This window comes from Poeciliopsis prolifica, unplaced genomic scaffold (genome assembly GCF_027474105.1).
Source record: "Poeciliopsis prolifica strain line A6 unplaced genomic scaffold, Auburn_PproV2 SCAFFOLD059, whole genome shotgun sequence".
NCBI classification, from domain to species: domain Eukaryota; kingdom Metazoa; phylum Chordata; class Actinopteri; order Cyprinodontiformes; family Poeciliidae; genus Poeciliopsis; species Poeciliopsis prolifica.
In genome coordinates this window covers 2747962-2769232 of record NW_026562434.1, presented here as the reverse complement: position 1 = coordinate 2769232, position 21271 = coordinate 2747962, and the positions used below count along the sequence as shown (strand labels likewise).

General features: G+C 41.3%; 1 protein-coding gene across 1 annotated transcript in view; it reads right to left on the bottom strand.

The window, feature by feature from the left end:
- The window catches only part of LOC129379652 (NACHT, LRR and PYD domains-containing protein 12-like), a gene marked incomplete at its 5' end in the record, with an annotated part of 94447 nt that extends 74197 nt beyond the window's left edge, over positions 1-20250 (bottom strand). Inside the window, 5 exons of the mRNA XM_055060448.1 lie at positions 12886-13059; positions 16636-16809; positions 17915-19706; positions 19828-20053; positions 20215-20250. Of these exons, the coding sequence (XP_054916423.1) occupies positions 12886-13059; positions 16636-16809; positions 17915-19706; positions 19828-20053; positions 20215-20250 (2402 nt within the window). The remainder of the gene's footprint in view (positions 1-12885; positions 13060-16635; positions 16810-17914; positions 19707-19827; positions 20054-20214) is intronic.
- Positions 20251-21271: the final 1021 nt, after the last annotated feature.

The window sequence follows — 21271 nt, the reverse complement described above, 5'->3', positions numbered from 1 at the left end:
GTATTTTGCAACCTCACGTGGTTTGAGATCTTACGAACCCCACCTGTTGTGGGAACGAGGCCCAACTAATACCCGTGTTTAAATGGACGGCGGAGTCCAGCGAAACAGGCGCTTAAATTCCGTGACAAAAAACAGTGTGTGTATGTGAGTGTGATTGGAGGTATAAATACCACTTGGTATTTTACCTCATATAAAACAGTAGGATTGCAAGCAGCAAACCTCTTGTGGATGCACAGGCAAGAACTCTCCACTGGAAAGAGTTGAAGTGAGGGTTATCACAACAGGTTCTTTCAATTGCTGGCCTACTGAATCAGATCTCCAGTTTCTAGGACTCCATAGGAGTCGGTAAAACTGGTCCAAATTTTATTTAAAAAAAAAATAGGGAAAGGGATAAGTAAAACTAAGCCAACAGACAGTCTAAAATCAAATGACTGGAAGTTTATTAAAGATCAGGATAAACACTTAGATAAATAAAAAACTATTTGAAAGCTGGAATAAAAGTTGAAGAGGCAGACAGAAACATAAAAAGAGGGGAATAAGAATGTTTTATAAAAGATGATAAACACTCAAAGTCTCATAAAAATAAATAATAAAAATTTAATGAAACTAATAACTCATGGTTTGCATGAATTGATAAAATGAGTTGAAGATTTTGAAAATAGGTCTTTGCAATAACTTAGTTAAAAGGAAAACAAGTAAGTGAGAAAGCAAAAAGCATGATTTCAAAATGATAAAATTAGAATTATAATTGCATTTAAAGTTTATCTCATAGCAGTTTGGAAGAAATTAATGATTGGAAACAGAAAATAGATCTCATAGAAAAATAACTAAAATGCTAAGGATGTTTATAGTGATATGAATAATGATTGTATAGATTTGAGAATTAAAATATTAAGAATGTTAATTATTCCTGTTAAGCTAAGGAGGAATAAAATAAAAAAACAAAAATTACAATAGGGACATTTTATGAATTGATTATAAAAAAAAGAGCAGAGCTTTAGGGAGAGAAGCCCTTGACAAATAACATTCTTTTAACAATGAACAAAACTCTATTAAAATGGATCAATATTATTAGATCTACAGGACTTATTGATAATTAAAGTACAGGATAAACTAGAGGTAACTCTCTTGATAAATAGAAATTGATTAAATACAGGAAAGTTTGCTAAAATTTACAGGATTTGATGTCAGAAGGGTATTAAAATTTGAAATAACTTATTGATTAATTGGAAAAACAGTATTTGAAACAAATGAAGATATCAAAATGTAGTGACATGATTACAAGTGATTATAAATTAGGTATATAATAAACAAAAATGAAACTAATAGAAAAGTCAGGAGGAAAACAGATGTCCTCAAAAGAGTAGGATAACTGTTTTGTGATTATTCATTAGATTGCCCAAATAAACCCCCACGCAGCTCTGATTCAGCATTGATTGCAGACTGGAGAAATGCTGTATTTAGAGTTTAGGATAACTCTGTGTTTCAAAACAATTTCAGGATGAGGGAAAAAATTATGAACTAGAATTTAATAAATTGACCCCAATAAAAGGATATTTTGGCCTTGTTTGAAATATTTAGCTAAAGAAAACTACAAAGTTAGCAAAAAAAAAACTCCAAATGTTCAGATGAAAGATGAAATATTTGGAACACAAATGATTGATGGAAAAGTTAATGCTATGATCTCAGTGTTATGGATAAACATAAAAATACAAAATAAACAGGAGACAATGTTGAAAATAAAGTAAGCGGGACAAAGCAACAGGTCTGTTCAGGAGAACAACAGGCAATAGGAACAATAGAAACTACAATAGGCAGAAGTTGTAGCTGTGCCTTATTCCCCTGATCTTGCAGCTGGTTCAACAGAAAGAAAATAGTTTGAATAGCAGATCTAAACAGCAGTTCAACATCTTAAGCTGTCTTATTGTTCTGGTGAACTGCCAAGAAGCCACTCCCCTCTTGTTGCTTCTTTGTGCTCTGCCTGCTACAGATGAGAACCAGGTGGAGTCAATCTCCTGGCAATTGGAAAAGTATTTTAGGTGTGGCTGACCTCTCACTCTTGTTTGAGAGAGTGGCATAGCATGTGTGACAAACAGTGCTGATCACATGCAAGAAACAAACTGTGCAAATCTTTAAAAAACTGTGAAGGACAGCCGGTAAGCTCCTAATACTGTTTTACATGGACTTTAACTTTTGATTGTTTTCATGAGAAAAAAAAGGAAATGTATATATATTTATATGCACTTGGTGTTTATTAGTTAAAGCAGAAAATATTGATAGAAAAGTTAATTTATTATACTGTAGAATTAAATGATTTAAATCAGTGGAAATTTATTTTGAGTTTTCACAGTGTATTTGTCCTGTTGAGTTCACGATGTAATTTAGATGTTTCTGTTTCTTTTGAGGGTTTTCACCTGTATGATTGGAGCATCATATAAAAATAAATATAACTAAAATGAAGACTCCTTGAGTGAACCCCAGTTATATTTCACAAAAAAGATCATCCTTTTCAAGTTGGGAATGCACAGTGAAATCAAACCAGGAGAAACTTGACACATATAAAGGTGAGAACAAGTCCTGATGATAAAACATCAGTGCATAATAAAAGGTTAAAGAATGTAAACAAAATTACCCCAAACAATTTAAGTGAAACGATAAATTTGAGATATAAATGCTAAAATCTGAATGAAACAGCAGATTTCTCCTGCTGCCATGAAATACTTCCTTTCACAAGGTGAGGGAAAGTTCATGGAGGAGGTGTGAAATTGTCATATGGCCCATCTAATTTCAAAGAACCATTTTCTTTTAGAGTGGATTGTTTAAGCAAGCAAATTAATTGTGACTAATGAAGTAATATGGAAATGTTAAATGTAAATTTTTAGCATCAAAACGCTGGGTCTAAAAATTGGTAAACATACCTTGTCAAACATTAGTTAAAATTCGTTAGGACAGTTTGTAAAAATAAATATACTTTTATATTAATGTACAACTGTAAAGAAAATACTAATTTGGTACTGTGATCTTTTGAGAGGACATTATCTAGCTTAATGTCTCAATTTATGCTTTGACAAGAAAAAGACTGTTTTGTTAGTTCCAGTGATAAAATCAGAATAACTTAGGAATGCGCTGGTTATGAATCTCCTGTGGGGAGGTTGCAAGTTGGTGAGAAAGGACAAATGCAGCAATAAAGCTGATAGCTAAAAGTAAATTAAGAACTATACAAAAACAAGGGAAAAGTATATAAAAATATATTAAGGGTAATATATTTTATGCACATTGTGATCACAGCCAAGACTGTTTGCTTGCTAATCTGTTCATATAAGAATTATCAAATAAACAAAGAACGCATTAATAGATGTTTTTAATGATTCTACAATGCAGAAACTCTGAAAAGTTGTTCTAGTGATCCCTGAATATTGAGAACAAAAGATCAAGAAAGTTTAGAAGAGAATCTATAACATTTACATTTTGCAAGGGAGTTAATACATCATGAAATTCTACAAATAAAAAATTATTAATGAGTAAGATGATGTGAACTTTAAAACTATAATGTGAAGTGTTTTGGAAAAAAAATAGTCATCTTGAAGGTTTAAATCTTCCTAAAAAATAAATATGTTTGTTGTGAAAGTTTTCTTTTAAGAAAAGGGCAGTGATCTTTAACAAAATAGTAAACAAATTAATAAAGATAAACATTAACAACAACAAATTTATTAGAATAATTCTGAAAATAAAATAAAGAAATTAAGAGGTCTTTAAACTATTTAGTTATGGAAGTAAGTTAAAACTTAAGGAATTTCCTTAATGAAGGAATTTGTTGAGATCTTAAATTGTTGAAAATTGTAGGGACAGTAGTATTTAAGTATTTTGATGCATCTAAAATGGAATAGATCATTCTAAAATTAAGGAAATGAATCTATATTTTATTGAAACTGACAACATGTTTCAACAGCAGTAAATTACTAATTGTTGTCAGGCCCTAATTGTCATGTCCACGAAGCGGTGCTGTGAGTGTGTTGTCGTCTACCCTCTTTCCTGCAGGGCGTGTCGGACAGGAGCGGCCAGCTGGAGCTCGTCTATCCATCAGGAGGAGCAGTTAAATAGAAGCCGGATCCTGATAGCGCTGCCAGATGGTTCTACGCTTCCAGTGAGTCCTCGTTCCTGGTCTAAGAGTCCTCGGTCTGAAGTAATCCTCGTCCCTGGTCTGCAAGAGGGTCTGATTTGGCTTCTCGTCTAGCTCCACGCGGCTCCTGCTCACAGCCGTTCCCCGTCTCCTGCCTGGCTCCGTTTCTTGTCCTTCCGCCTTCGTTGCGGAATCACCCCGCTCTACGCGCTCGCCTGCCTGTCCACCCATCTTCCCCCTGTGGATGCTCCGGCTCTCCCTCCCGGGACCTCCCCCGCCGCCCCCCACCGCCTCCTACAAGCAAACCCCCAACGGGTCCTTACCCGCTGCCTGCTGCTGCTCCGTCCACCTGTCTGCCCCCCCCCGCTGCTGGTCACAAATAAATTCGAACTTACCTTTTGCTGGTGTGGCATTTGTAGTTGTTTCTGCTCTAGAGTCTAGCGAACAATCATGTCAGAACCATCTGGCCATGTTGACTCTGCAGCGCAACTACGAAATGCATTAACAGAGCAAGGAGTTCTGTTAGGCCGCCATAACAACGCGCTTCAGGCTATGCAGCAGCAGCAGTCTGAGCTAACGCAGAGCCTCTCCGAACTGTCACAGCAGCTGAAGGAGATAAGCGCTAAAATCGAGCCGTCTGCTGCTAGAACCAGTACTCCTGCCGCCTCGCCAGCTCCCAGCACTACTTCCCCTTCATCCAGCTTCCGCGAGGTTGTTTCCCCTCCACCGGAGCCGTTTTCCGGGGAGCAGGGTAAGTGCAGGGGTTTCCTGCTCCAGTGCGCTCTGGTTTTTGGCCGATCGCCTCAATCCTTCCGCGATGACGCCAGTAAGATTTCATATGTCATTGGTCTTTTAAGGGGCGAGGCCCTGAAATGGGCTGAGGCTGTAATTAACGAGTCAAGCATGCATCTTTACTCGTATGATGACTTTATTGAGTCCTTCAAGCAGGTTTTTGATATGGCAGCCAGTAGGGAGGACGCTAGTAAGAGACTTTGGGAGTTACGACAGGGTAACCGGCCTGTTTTTGAACTCGTAGTGGAGTTCCGCATTCTGGCTGCTGAGACGGGGTGGAATAGTGCGGCTCTTAAAGGAGCTTTCCGCAACGCTCTCTCCGAGAGGATGAAAGATGAACTCTCTTACCGGGACGAATCTAAGACTCTCGAGGAGCTAATTAATCTAGCAGTTCGTATTGATAACCGAATACGGGAGAGGTCCAGACAACGATCCGGAACCTCCGCAGTCCCGTCTAGGGCCGAGGTTCCCAGAGTCACATCTCCGACCCCGAATCCTCCTCCGTCCCCATTACCACCGCCTGAACCTATGGAGATTGGTCGGGCCCGGCTCACTCCCGAGGAGCGTCAACGGAGGAGAGACGCCGGATGCTGCTTGTACTGCGGGGTTCCCGCCCACTTCATCGCCAACTGCCCTGTTCGCCCAAAAGCCGGGGCCCGTCAGTAAGCGTGGGGGTACTGGCGGGCAAACTCACCACCAAACCTCATGTGAGTATCCCTTCCCTTCTTTGTATCCGTCGAGAGACGCACCCCATACTAGCATTTATTGATTCAGGGGCCGAGCAAAACCTAATCAGTCCAGAGGTTGTTAAGGAGTATGACATCCCGATCCACACTCTCTCTGCCCCCATTCCAGTGTCGGCGTTGGACGGAGGCCCATTAACTACCATAACCTGCCGCACTGACCCACTCTCGTTAGTGGTTTCAGGAAATCACCATGAACAGATTTCATTTTTTGTATTTCCGACCAAGTCCGCCCCCCTGGTTCTTGGTTACCCTTGGTTACAGACTCACAACCCGCACATTAACTGGTCCACTGGTCTCATTGAGTCGTGGAGCGAACACTGTCATAGTTGCTGTTTACAATCTGCCGTCCCCAGGGGGCCCCCCAGTCCTACTGCAGAACCTGAACCCCCAGACTTATCATCAGTTCCCACCGAGTATCATGATCTTAAGAGAGTTTTCAATAAAACATTAGCTCTATCTCTCCCTGCACACCGCCCTTATGATTGTGCCATTGAATTACTCCCTGGAGCCCCCCTGCCTTCAGGCAGATTTTACAATCTGTCAAGACCCGAACATGAAGCCATGGAGAGATACATTTCTGAGTCTGTTTCCGCGGGCATAATCCGTCCATCCTCTTCCCCTATGGGGGCGGGGTTTTTCTTTGTCCAAAAGAAAGACAAGTCACTCCGTCCCTGCATTGATTATCGGGGGCTTAATCAAATTACCGTCAAGAACAAATACTCTCTCCCTCTCATCTCTTCATCCTTTGAGTCAGTCCAAAGGGCCACCATTTTCTCCAAATTAGATCTGCGCAATGCTTACCACTTAGTGCGAATAAGAGAGGGAGACGAATGGAAGACTGCTTTCAAGACCCACATCGGACATTATGAATACTTGGTTATGCCTTTTGGACTTTGCAACGCTCCAGCAGTTTTCCAGGCCCTAGTAAATGATGTCCTTCGGGATTACTTGAATGTTTTTGTGTTTGTCTATTTGGATGACATTCTAATCTTCTCCAACAGTCTCACCGAACACCGGACCCACGTAAGGAAGGTTCTTCAACGTTTACTGGAGAACAACCTGTTTGTGAAAGCAGAGAAATGTGAGTTTCATAAACCATCCTTGACCTTTCTGGGTTTTGTGTTTGAGGGAGGACAGGTGAGGCCCAGCCCTGAGAAGACTCAGGCTGTCCAGGAGTGGCCAGTCCCAACTTCCAGGAAGCAGCTGCAGCGCTTCCTAGGTTTCTCGAACTTCTACAGGCGGTTCATCAGAGGCTTCAGTTTGGTGGCTGCCCCCCTCACGGCTCTTACCTCTATCAAGAGACCTTTTTCCTGGACCCAAGAAGCTGACCGGGCCTTCTCAGAGCTCAAGAAGAGGTTTGTTAATGCACCCATTCTGATTCACCCAGACCCATCTACTCAGTTTGTATTAGAGGTGGATGCATCCGACACCGGGGTAGGGGCTGTTCTGTCCCAACGTTCTCACCTCGATAATAAGCTTCACCCGTGCGCCTTTTTCTCTAAACGTTTCACTCCTCCCGAACGCAATTATAACATTGGCGACAAGGAGCTCCTAGCCATCAAGTTGGCTTTGGAGGAATGGCGACACTGGCTTGAAGGCACAGAGCAGCCCATCCTGGTCTGGACAGACCATAAAAACTTAGCCTACCTGCAGTCTGCTAAGCGCCTGAACCCTAGACAGGCCCGCTGGACGCTGTTCTTTTCCCGTTTCAACCTGACTATCACATACCGCCCCGGGTCCAAAAATTCCAAACCAGACGCCCTCTCCAGACAGCATTCCCCTGACAGCTTGGACGACTCCTCCAGGAGTATCCTCCCGCCCACCTGTATGGTCGGTTCCATCACATGGGAGCTGGAGAGTTCCCTCAAAGCTGCCCAAGCAGGAGAACCGGACCCTGGAGGAGGTCCCCCCAATCGAACCTTTGTCCCCACCTCTGTGCGAGGTCAAGTGATCCATTGGGGTCACGCATCAAGGTTCTCCTGTCACTCTGGGGTTAGCCGCACTATTGGACTCCTCCGACGCTATTTCTGGTGGCCATCCCTTAACCAGGATGTGCAAGAATATGTCAGGGCCTGCAGCACATGTGCTAGGGGTAAATCGTCCTACCGTCCCCCTGCCGGCCTGCTTCAGCCTCTCGAAGTCCCTTCACGTCCCTGGTCTCACATTGCCCTGGACTTCATCACTGGTCTTCCCCCCTCCCATAATAAATCAGTGATTCTCACCATCATTGACAGGTTCTCCAAGGCATGCCACCTAGTGGCATTGGCCAAGCTCCCGTCGGCCCCCAAGACAGCCAGACTCCTTTTGCAGCATGTCTTCCGCCTGCACGGCATCCCATCTGAGATTGTCTCTGATAGAGGGCCTCAGTTTGTCTCACATGTGTGGAAGGATTTTTGCTCCGCGCTAGGGGCCAAGCCCTGTCTATCTTCTGGCTTCCACCCTCAGACCAACGGGCAATGTGAGAGACTTAATCAGGAGTTGGAGAATACCCTGCGTTGTGTTTGTGCATCTAATCCTGGTTCTTGGAGCACCCACCTACCTTGGGTGGAGTATGCACACAACACACATGTCTCGGCCGCTACAGGCTTTTCCCCATTTGAAGCCTCTATTGGCTACCAGCCACCTCTCCTACCATCCGCTTTTCCAGAATCAGCCACCCCTTCTGTTAAAACTCACCTCAGAAGGTGTCAGAGAGTGTGGGGGCAAACTAAAGCTGCCCTGCAACGTACCTCCTTTCAGAATAAAAGGATAGCAGACAGACGACGTATGCCAGCTCCCCAGTACACCCCTGGTCAAGAGGTTTGGCTCTCTTCAAAGGATTTTCCCCTTAAGTCCACCTCTAAGAAACTGTCTCCTAGGTTCCTTGGCCCTTTTACCATCATTTCGGTCATTAGCCCCTCTACAGTGCGCCTCAAACTCCCTTCTCACCTCCGGGTTCACCCGGTTTTTCATGTTTCTCAGATCAAGCCTGTTTTTTCCAGTCCCTTGTGCCCTCCTCCGGACCCCCCTCCACCCTCCCGGCTAGTGGATGGTCATCCTGCCTTTTCTGTCCAGCGCATTCTGGCGGTCCGCCCTCGTGGACGTGGCCGTCAATATCTGGTGGACTGGGAGGGGTATGGCCCAGAACATCGGTCCTGGATTCCCCGTTCCTTTATTTTGGACCCTGATCTCATCTCTTCGTTTGAGAGGTCATCCGCTTCTACCTCTAGTTGTCCGCCAAGAGGCGTCCATTAAGGGGGAGGGTACTGTCATGTCTACGAAGCGGTGCTGTGAGTGTGTTGTCGTCTACCCTCTTTCCTGCAGGGCGTGTCGGACAGGAGCGGCCAGCTGGAGCTCGTCTATCCATCAGGAGGAGCAGTTAAATAGAAGCCGGATCCTGATAGCGCTGCCAGATGGTTCTACGCTTCCAGTGAGTCCTCGTTCCTGGTCTAAGAGTCCTCGGTCTGAAGTAATCCTCGTCCCTGGTCTGCAAGAGGGTCTGATTTGGCTTCTCGTCTAGCTCCACGCGGCTCCTGCTCACAGCCGTTCCCCGTCTCCTGCCTGGCTCCGTTTCTTGTCCTTCCGCCTTCGTTGCGGAATCACCCCGCTCTACACGCTCGCCTGCCTGTCCACCCATCTTCCCCCTGTGGATGCTCCGGCTCTCCCTCCGGGACCTCCCCCGCCGCCCCCCACCGCCTCCTACAAGCAAACCCCCAACGGGTCCTTACCCGCTGCCTGCTGCTGCTCCGTCCACCTGTCTGCCCCCCCCCCCGCTGCTGGTCACAAATAAATTCGAACTTACCTTTTGCTGGTGTGGCGTTTGTAGTTGTTTCTGCTCTAGAGTCTAGCGAACAAACATGTCACTAATAAAGTTAGTGATCTTTTTAGAATGTGCACATGGTAATTACAATATTGAAGACTAAATTAAAAAACAGGAAAATATAAAAAATGCTAAAACATTTGGAAAATACTTGAAGCTTCAACAAATTTTTGAACAAATTTGAGCAAAAGAAAAATGTAGATAATAGACTGACTGTGACTGACCACGACGAGACTAAATGTTTTATGTTTGTTTGTTGTGTTATTGTTTGTTTGTGATTACATAGTATGACTTTGTATAATTAGAATAGAAACAGAAAATAAAATTAAAATAGCAAACAAATTGTACACAGAAGTTGAGAAACTGATCAAATTAATCATTTGATATTAACCTACCCTACCCTATCAAATGTAACTAATTACTTTGATATAAAAAGAAAAAACGTGTGGATAAAGTAACCTGGTTTCTGACTGAGGCTTAGAAATTTTAAATCCGGGATTAATTGATTAATGGACGTTAAATTGACACATTTTTGGAAATAGTGCAATTTGGGATTTTTATTTAATTTTGGAAAGGCTAATTTTCATTAAAAGTGAGAACAGTATTTTGGAGAAGAACCGACTAGAAACATCTTTTGGGGGATAAAAGGGAAATGTTCTACCTTGTGAAATTTGACAAAAGGTTATAATAGGTTATAATAGGTAGCAATTCTTTGAAGACACTAGGTTAATTGATCAAATTTAAAAACAGTAACAATAGTAGCGAAACTAAAGGTGTTGGATGTAAAACTATCATGCATACAAGATACCTGGAACAATAAAATAGAGAAAGAAAACTTAGCATTGAATACTAAGGATTTGTTTTAAGGTACAATAATGAATCTGTTCCATCAGAATTTTTGTTTGCAGTAGTGGACTTTGATTGATGTATTTCCATATAGAAAATACTTCAATAATATTGAAACTTATGAAACATATTGAAACTTATGAAACATAAAAACATTAATAAAAAATAAAAATTAAAACATTTAAGAACATGTTTGATTTGTGCTGAAATGACACAATAACAAGCATAACTCATTGAGAAATTTAAGTTCAAGTAGAAGAGGAAGATTTTCAGAACTTGTATGTCTTTTTAAATTATGTTAATGGATTTTGTTAGGATTACATTTTTAAAAAATTAAAGAAAAGACATGTTTTTGGTGAAGATGGATATTGATGAATTTGAATTTGTGCTCCATTGAAAGGTGTTCTAACAATGTCTAAAGTATTTTGAAAGTAATAATTCCTAGATATGGTGTAATTGAATAAATTTATATTGATAATAAAACACATTTTGGTTAAATAATTGGAGGAAAAAAAATTAAAGGAATTATAGTTCATACTAATTTGAATATTACTACTATAGCCATTTTCAGAACACTAATTTATGGATTAAAATTAATGGATTGAAGAAATGTGTTGAAGACAACAGACAAGCTGTAGACAAAATATCTGTTATTGATTAACAGTAAAAGCATTCAGGAATACCTTTTTCACTTTTTGGGAATTTATTATTTGAAATAAACAACAAGTAAGATTTGGTTAATTCTGTAAAGGTAATTTAGACTGAACTGAGTTTATAGTTTTTGTGAAGCAGGTGGTTACTAGGTTTCTGAATTTTCCATATGTTGGTATGTACTAGAAAATAATAGAAACGTAAATTGAATAAATTTCATCCACCATAAATGTGCAGATGTGTGGTGGTGGTGCAGTGGTGACAAAATTTTTAATAGATTACCTAGGAAGATAACAGGGATGTGTGCATTAATTTATCTATTATTGCCTGTTTCTGTTTATGCAATGACTGCTGATCATTTAATTCATGTTTAACTGATGTTGTGACTCAGCAGTGGCGTAGTTGCAGAAACGAGACCTGACCTGGAGGAACAATGATCCTTTATACATCGATGCCATTGGTGTTCCCCGTGGTGTACCTGACAAATATAAATTGGCCAATCTAATTACAGCAGGTTTTGAATCTTCAATTTGTTGGTGGTGCACATTAAACAAAAACGTTGACAGAATCAAATACATCCATTACAATGTACAAAAACTGGGCAACTGGACACAAGCAGGCGTCGAGGCGGTGCATGAGCAGCTGGCCTCTACATCACTGATGGCTTTCCAGAACCGCATTGCACTTGACATGGTGCTGGCTGAACGAGGGGGAGTGTGTGCAGTCTTTGGTGAAAGATGCTGCACTTTTTACCCAACAATATAGCAGCTGGTGGCAGCCTGACGAAGGCCACTGAGGGGCTCCGTACCCTTAATGGTAAGATGAGGGAGTTCTCTGGAGTGAATACTTCCAGGTGGGAAGACTAGATGAATGTTTTTGGAAAGTACCGAACCATTGTGTCCTCTGCTTTAGTGTCGATGGCAGTCTTTGCTGCCATTCTAACCTTGTGTGGATGCTGTTGTATTCCTTGCCTGCGTTCTTTGTTTAATCGTCTCATCACTACAGCAATTTCGCCCATTGGGAACCAGATGACACCGATGTATCCTTTACTGGTGAACGATCCTGAGTCTGACAGAGAAAGCTCTGATGAGGACTCTTTTGATATGTATCCTGATTCTAAGTTTTGGACTGAGTATAAACCTTGAGTGTAAACATGTTTGCTTTTTTAAAAAATGAACTCCTAGTTGAAAATTGTTTGAAGTGGCTGTTTAGGAGGGATATGAGAATTAGAACAAATATGTGATAAACAGGGGGGAAATGTTGGAGAAATTGTGATATTATTAATCCATTATTTGTTATTCTCATTGATCTTTATTATGTATCTTTATTTTATGCTTTCCTTTAAGTTAATCTCATTATAGAATTATACAATTAAGAATGTTTCTTGTATTGTTGATTTACTCTGATTCCTTTCTCAGAAGGCCTCACTGACAGAGAGCAGAAATAGTGTTTTCCTGAAGGGTTATCTTTTGGTGAAGAGCTCTGCTTTGTTGAGTTGCTGGAATGCTATAAAACTGTCACTGAAGAATCACGGTATATTCTGCTAGACTTTGTGTCAGGAACGAGATTATCTAGTCCACGATAATTTGTGTATTAGTTAGTAAATGACAACTGGTGCTGTAGCTATATGATGAATCGTTTTCCCCTCCCTTTGGAGCTACAGCGTCCTTGTGATTAGGGATCCTGAAACAATAAAATGAGAGGAGTGGACAAATGTGCTTCAGAGCGGTAGGAGATTGTGACTGAAGCACATCTCTGTCCGTTCTCCTCGCAAGTAGCAAGAATACTGACTCTGTTTGTCTTTTCTGTCTTTATGAAGTATGTTCAACAGGTTTTAACCTTAACAGTTTCCCAGCAGACTGACTAAAGACATTTCTCCCTCTTCCTCCTCTATCAGACCTTCTCTGCTCCTGCAGCAGGTTCCTCCATACCTGAGAGCTTCCAGTCTCCAGTGTGGATCCTTCAGTCCAGCCGACAGCAGCTTCACTCCTGAGTCTCGTGGATGATTGTAGCTCAGGTTCAACACTTTCAGATGGGAGGGGTTGGAGGTCAGAGCTGAGGCCAGAGAAGCACAGCCTTCCTCTGAGACCAAACAGCCTGATAAGCTGCAGACACACAATTCATCACATGATGAGAAAATGAGAACATTGAGGTAGAACCCAAGGTCTGAACTGATGGATGGATGGATGGATGGATGGATGGATGGATGGATGGATGTGTAATTATGTTTTTTTTTTGGCACCTAAGATGCAGCAATCTGTCAAGAGCCCAGAGTTACCTGAGAGTTTCCAGGTTGCAGTTTGGACTCTTCAGTCCAGCAGAGAGAAGTTTCACTCCTGAATCCTGCAGGTTGTTGTTACTCAGGTCCAGTTCTTTGAGACTGGAGGACTGGGAGCTGAGAACTGAGGACAGAGCTTCACAGCTTCTCTCTGAGAGGTTACAGCCACTCAGTCTGAGGAGACAGGGAGGAAAATATGTTATTAAATGATTCTTCAAAATGTCTATTTTCCAGTCAACAATGTTCCTCTTTACTGATTTAATGGACTGTTTTATATATAATCATGTTTCCTTTTGTTGTGAACTGGTTCAGTCTATATTTGGGTCTCCAGTCATGAAGGACTGAACTAAAGGCAACAAGGAGGCTGGCAAGAGAAATATTAAATTCCTCTATGAACTAAATGAATCCATGTCAGTTTTAACAGAAAGAGTCCAATGAAGCCTGAGAATCAAGGCTGGGCTGAAGATCAGCATCAGGCTCAGTTTGAGGATCAGCATCAGAGCTGGTTTGAGGGAAAACAGCAGCTTGAATCAAAGCAGAGCAAATCTCCAGTTTCATCTTTACATGTTTTAACTGTTGGATACAGAGCTGGAAAACTAAGCAGCAACTCACAAAAACAATGTTTCGAATAAGAATCAAATTGCTCAATAAAGGGAATGAAAAATATCTGTGTGTGTAAAACTGGATTTGTAAACCTTAATAAAATAAATCTTGTTTGCACAAGTCACCAAAACTGCATTTACACACAGATCCGGTTCTGAGTGCAGAAGTATTTCTGAGACTCACTTCAGCTTCAGCAGATCCCAGATTTGTGTGTAGATGGTGCGTTTACATGCTAGTAGAAAGCTGGGTCATCTGAGTTTTACTCTGAGTCCAATGTTTTTATCCACTGAACCAGATGTGCTCAAATCCAGTCCTGGAGAGATACCATCCTGCAGCTTTTAGAAGCATTTTTGCTCCAACAGACCAGGATCAGCTCTGAACAGGTCTGGTCACGAGTCATTCATCTGATTCAGGTGTTTCCAGGACTGGACTTGATCAGCCCTGCTCTAAACATTTCACTGTGCTTGTGGCAAATACCTTAGTTCAGTGGAAAACATAACTCTCAGAACTTCCTTATAATATCCCAAATTATTGATAGACATATTGTGCATTTTTGAGTGTTACAGGCAAGGATGTAACTTTGTGTTGCAAGTTGGTGGGATGAAGAGGAGAAGGGGTCAGAAGGTCAGGGGGGGTTGGGCTGCAGATGCAACTAATGTCACTGGACGACTTTTTCTTTAATGCTAAGAATAAAGAAAAAAACTTACATGTGAATATGAGACACTCTTATTCAATAAATTAGGATAAACGTCCTGATCAGGCTTATCAGATTAATAGAAGATTTTGAAAATAATCTTACAGGATTATTTTAGGATTATACTACAAAATATAAATATGTTAAAACATACGTAATATAATTAATCTATATAATGTTTTTCACTTGCTGATGGAATTACTAATAAAGTGACTTTTCAGTCATACTCTAATTTATGGAATGAGTCTGTATATTTGCTTCATTTTTACCTATTGAAAACAGTTTCATAATTCAGTCATATTTTTTGTGAAGATTTATCACATAGTTTCCTTTTATTGTCTGATTTTATCAAGTGCTGAAAACATCAACATGAGATTCTGTAACAATCAAAATGTTATTAAACATATTAAAAGCAGAATAAGTAACTTCTGTGTAACCAAATAAATCCTTGTCAGTTCAAACTTTGTATTTTTAAATGATGTGATTCTGACTCCACAGCTGGTTGGAAAAACCTTTTGTCCTGCTGATTCACACATAGCAGATGAGATATGATGCGTCTTTAATATGGAAAATATTAAAGAAGCAAAACCATGTTGGGTTTGGTTGGAGCAGTTGGTGAGTAGAGAGACCATCGATGTTACTGGATTCTATGAAATGAGGCTTAAAGCCAAACATATTTTACATGTTTGGATATGTAAAATATTTATTCTCGCTGCATATAAATCTATAATTTGGTTTCTGTCAGTTCTAGAAACAAGAGAGAACAAAGTGAATTTATCTTTATAATGGCCCATAAGTGAATTTTACTATGTAGGAGCCAGGACTGTGGCTCTTTATGCTTTATGAAATATTTTATTCTATTTGATGATTGCTCTGAATATCATCCCATTCTACAAACAAATTATACAAATTTGACCAGGGAAAAATGTAGAAAAATTGGTTGTATTATTTTTTTTCTCAGTCTTTCAGTTTCACGTCACATGCAGACTCTTTACCATGGTAATTAATAAACAGCAGCTCTGGGAGCAAAGAGCAAAGATCATGTTCAAAGTGCATCAGGAACTAAAAGAACCACAAAAACATTTCCCACACAAAAACGGAAAAACAAACACCAAATAGAACATTCTGTCTGTTGCAGATTTATGTTTCTGAATTTCCATTTTGCATCATGAGGAAGTGATGCTGAACTCTATTGGTGATTTATTAGCTACTTAAACACCTGAACTTATCATTATCTGTCAGAAAATCTGTGCATCAAATTGTTTTTGTGATGATTGAACCAAAATATTCTGAACTGCGCAGCAAGAGTTCATGTTAATGTGATAAAAGTTAAGCTGTCATAACAAACTTACTTTCTTCATATATTTGTTTTAATTAAAGCGTTTTACTGACCTGTAAAATGTCATCCTCTTGGACCTTGTTATCTACTGTTAACAATTAATATCAAAACTTTGCGTTTCCTTCTCAGATTTTGATTGCGTCATTTTCCTGATTCAATGCAAATCAACAGCGCCTGTTGCGCACAGTGAGTCACGTGATGTCCAGTCCACTAGACCAGTGAACAGACTTAATATTTAATTTCACAAAGAAATTTTAAAAACCACTTAATAAATAGAATACAACATGCAGCTGCTGTCAAGTTAAACAGATGCACATAAAGAAAATCAGTTGCAGCAAATATTGGTGGGGACATGTCCCTTCATGTCCACAGGAGACTAACTGGTCTGAAAAATTAGTTTTATTTATTTTGGATATTGAAAATGTCTACCAGTACGAGTGTTAAATGTTCATTAGAATTCAAAGTATAATGTCCTTTGAGAATGTGTTCTTGCATTATTATTTCTTCATTATCATTATATTACTTTAAAAAATTGCCTTTCCAAAGTCTTTCAGATCAATTTGATTAGCAGCAATGTCGATCATATTTCAAAATTGCTGGTCTTGGTCTTATCATTTATAAATGCTATGATTGTAAACTAAATATTTAATTATCAAATTAAACATTCAGCTTCAAACTAAATGTTTCCCAGCAGACTGACTAAAGACATTTCTTCCTCTTCCTCCTCTATCAGACCTTCTCTGCTCCTGCAGCAGGTTCCTCCATACCTGAGAGCTTCCAGTCTCCAGTGTGGATCCTTCAGTCCAGCCGACAGCAGCTTCACTCCTGAGTCTCCTGGATGATTGTAGCTCAGGTCCAACTCTTTCAGATGGGAGGGGTTGGAGGTCAGAGCTGAGGCCAGAGAAGCACAGCCTTCCTCTGAGACCAAACAGCCTGATAAGCTGCAGACACACAATTCATCACATGATGAGAAAATGAGAACATGGAGGTAGAGACCAAGGTCTGATCTGATGGATGGATGGATGGATGGATGGATGGATGGATGGATGGATGGATGGACGGACGGACGGACGGACGGACGGACGGACGGATGGATGGATGGATGGATGGATGGATGGATGGATGGATGGATGGATGGATGGATGGATGGATGGATGGAATCTGTAATTATGCTTCTTTTTGCACCTAAGATGCAGCAATTTGTCAAGAGCCCAGAGTTACCTGAGAGTTTCCAGGTTGCAGTTTGGACTCTTCAGTCCAGCAGAGAGAAGCTTCACTCCTGAATCCTGCACGTTGTTGTTACTCAGGTCCAGTTCTCTGAGACTGGAGGACTGGGAGCTGAGAACTGAGGACAGAGTTTCACAGCTTCTCTCTGAGAGGTTACAGCCACTCAGTCTGAGGAGACAGGGAGGAAAATATGTTATTAATACAATTCATAAAAATTATGTTCTTTCAAATAAACAATGTTTTCATTGGACAGAGAAGGATCTATCTTATTTTACACAATCTTTGCATTTGTTGTGAACTGGTTCATTCTATAGTTTTTCTACCTCCAGCCTTAAAGGACGGAACTACAGGTTACAAAGAGGTTGGAAAGAGCATCATGAAATTCCATAATCGGCATGCTGTAGTGGCGCAGGGGGTTAGCACGCCCCATGTTTGTAGGCCTCAGTCCTCCACGTGGATGTCGCATGTTCAACTCCCAGTCCCAGCGACCGTTGCCGCATGTCTTCAGCCCTCTTTCTTGTCTGCCTACTGTCGAAAATACGAGTGACTAGTGCCGCAAAAACTCTTCGGATAAAAAAATAAAGTAAAATTCCATAATTTACTATATTAATCCAATTTCAACAGTGGAGGAGTTTTGCTGCCTTAACATGTAGCATTATGTCAAGCTGCTGTAGGAAGTCAGTTTCTTTCTTCACAATCCCCCAATGGGATACTTTGAATAGACAATGCACCAATATTTAAATTGAAATATGAATATTTACCTCATAATTAGCAGATTTCTATCTATAAAATAACTGCAGTAACAATCTGTGTCCTTACAGAGCTTTGTTGGAGGCTTTAACCACTGGCAGCAGCCTCAGAAGAACCTTCTCTGAAGCAGAGTATTTCTTCATGTCAAACACATCCAGATCTTTTACTGATGACACTAAGATGAAACCCAGAGCTGACCACTGAGCAGGAGACAGTTTATCTGTGGAGAGACTTCCTGAACTCAGAGACTGTTGGATCTCCTCCACTAGAAAACGATCATTCAGTTCATTCAGACAGTGAAACAGATTGATGCTTTTCTCTGCAGACACATTCTCACTGATCTTCTCCTTGATGTACTGAACTGTTTCCTGATTGGTCTGTGAGCTACTTCCTGTCTTAGTCAGCAGACCTTTTAGGAGTCTCTGATTGGTCTGCAGTGAAAGTCCCAGGAGGAAGCGGAGGAACAAGTCCAGGTGTCCATTTGGACTCTGTAAGGCCTGGTCAACAGCTCTCTGATGGAGAGACTTCAGGTCAGATTTATTAACTAATGAAAATTTCTCAGATGTTGATGTTTCTTCCATCAGGTTGACACCAGAGTTGATGAAGGTCAGATGAACATGAAGAGCAGCCAGAAACTCCTGAACACTCAGATGGACGAAGCAGAACACCTTGTCCTGGTACAGACCTCTCTCCTCTTTAAAGATCTGTGTGAACACTCCTGAGTACACTGAGGCTGCTCTGATATCCATGCCACACTCTGTCAGGTCTGATTCATAGAAGATCAGGTTTCCTTTCTGCAGCTGATCAAAAGCCAGTTTTCCCAGAGACTCAATCATCTTCCTGCTCTCTGGACTCCAGTGTGGATCTGTTTCAGCTCCTCCATCATACTTGACCTTCTTCACTTTGGACTGAACCACCAGGAAGTGGATGTACATGTCAGTCAGGGTTCTGGGCAGCTCTCCTCCCTCTCTGGTCTCCAACACATCCTCCAGAACTGTAGCAGTGATCCAGCAGAAGACTGGGATGTGGCACATGATGTGGAGGCTTCGTGATGTCTTCATGTGGGAGATGATCCTGCTGGCCTGCTCCTTATCTCTGAATCTCTTCCTGAAGTACTCCTCCTTCTGAGTGTCATTGAACCCTCTGACCTCTGTCACCATGCCAACACACTGAAGAGGGATCTGATTGGCTGCTGCAGGTCGTGTGGTTATCCAGAGGAGAGCAGAGGGAAGCAGTTTCCCCCTGATGAGGTTTGTCAGCAGAACATCCACTGAGGTGGACTCTGTAGCATCAGTCAGGATCTCCTTGTTGTGGAAGTCCAGTGGAAGTCGACTCTCATCCAAGCCATCAAAGATGAACAGAACCTGGAAGTGTTCAAAGTTGCAGATTTCTTTGGTTTCACTAAAGAAATGATGAACAAGTTCCACCAAGCTGAACTTTTTATCCTTCAGCACATTCAGCTCTCTGAACGTGAATGGAAATATGAACTGGATGTTCTGGTGGGCTTTGTCTTCAGCCCAGTCCAGAGTGAACTTCTGTGTTAGGACTGTTTTACCAATGCCAGCCACTCCTTTTGTCATCACTGTTCTGATTGGTTGATCTCTTCCAGGTGGGACTTTAAAGATGTCTTCTTGTCTGATTGTTGTTTCTGGTCTGTGTGGTTTCCTGGATGATGTTTCAATCTGTCTGACCTCATGTTCATCATTGACCTCTCCAGTCCCTCCCTCTGTAATGTAGAGCTCTGTGTAGATCTGGTTCAGAAGGGTTGGACTTCCTGCTTTAGCAATTCCCTCAAACACAGACTGGAACTTCTTCTTCAGACCAGATTTAAGTTGATGTTGACAAACTGGAGCAAAAAGTCCTAAATTAACACAATAATGAAAATCAGATATGAAAGAAAATCATCTTTTGAATTTGATTACATCACTTCAGCAAATGTATAATTTATCTATCATTTCAAATCTCTTTAGAAATCCTCTTACTGATCTGCAGATGGCCAGCCAGCTTTTCCTGCTTCATCCTCCTCAGGAAGTTCAGTGTGATCTTCATCAGTGCCTCTCTGATGCTCCTCCTCTGCTCTTCATCATCACCTTCCAACACCTCATCATCTCTCTGACTCTCTGAATGTTCTGGGTAATCTGGACTCAGAACTTTCTGGATCTTCTTCAGTTCTTTCTTCACAAAAGTAACAATGTTGTCCTCCAGCAGCTGGAACAGAATAATAGATGAAGGAAACATCAGAGTGAAATCATGGAGCCAAACACCAGATGGATGTTGGACAGACTGACAGTCCTCTGATCTACAAAGTTCAGCATGAAGGTGACTTTGAACAGAACTCATGAAAAAGTAGTTGTTGTTCATATACAGACCATAAATATGGAGTCCAGCTGTGTTTGATGCTGCTGGACAGATGGACCCCTGGGAACCTCTGAGCTTTGCTGGTCCACTCTGTGGAGGAACCAGGAACAATTAGGAAGTTAGGAAATATTCATCCAGCAGTATTCACAGAGGAAATCATCTGGAGTTTCAGATTAAAAGTCTTTAATACAGAAAAACAGAGTATCACATGAACACAGTTCAAAGTTAGAAAGAGGAAGATGATCTACACTGATGAATACCAGTAACACCAGAATAATCCAGTGGACATTTTAAAAAGTTGATTTTGAACTTGGACTTCAAACAGTCCAAACTGTCAGCAGATCAGATGCTGGTGGAGACAGTTTCCCAGAGCTTGGGGACAGTGGAAGTGAAGACTCTGTCCACACAGGTCTTCAGGACAGTGTGGGACATCCATCAGGTTCTGATGACTAGATCTGAGGTGATGTGGACATGGAGGAGGTCTGAAATATGTGGGTGTGTTCATGTGGATCCTCTCCTGGATGTTATAGTGAGGATTTTAAAATGGATCCTGTAGATCCTTGGAAGCCAGTGAGCTCACATTGTATCTGTCCACACAGAGACAATCAGAAGGTAAAGGTCCATGCAGTGATATCTGGATGTGAGCAGTGAACCAGGTGATCTAAGTAGTTGTAAAGATTTAATGTTCCTGCTGATCCCATTAAGAACCAGCAGAACCTCTGATGGTCCACATCAGCTCAGTTTGGTTGAGTTCCAGCAGATCTCACCAACCACATCATGAAGCTTTCCTTCCCTGCTGAACTGCTCTCACAATGCACACAGGTACCAAGTCCTGATGGACTAGAATGGCTTTACCAGGTATTTCCCAGTGGAAATATGATCCACTGTTAGTTTGACAAGGAGCCAGGAAGCAACAGAACATCATCATCAACATCCAGAGACAAAGATATGAAGGTGTTTTCATGAGAACAGAGCAGCTGATTTCTGTAGATAATGGATCAAACCTCTGTAAATATAACTGGAAACATCTGAGTTCTTACTGGTTCAGTTTACAGAGTTACAGCTCAC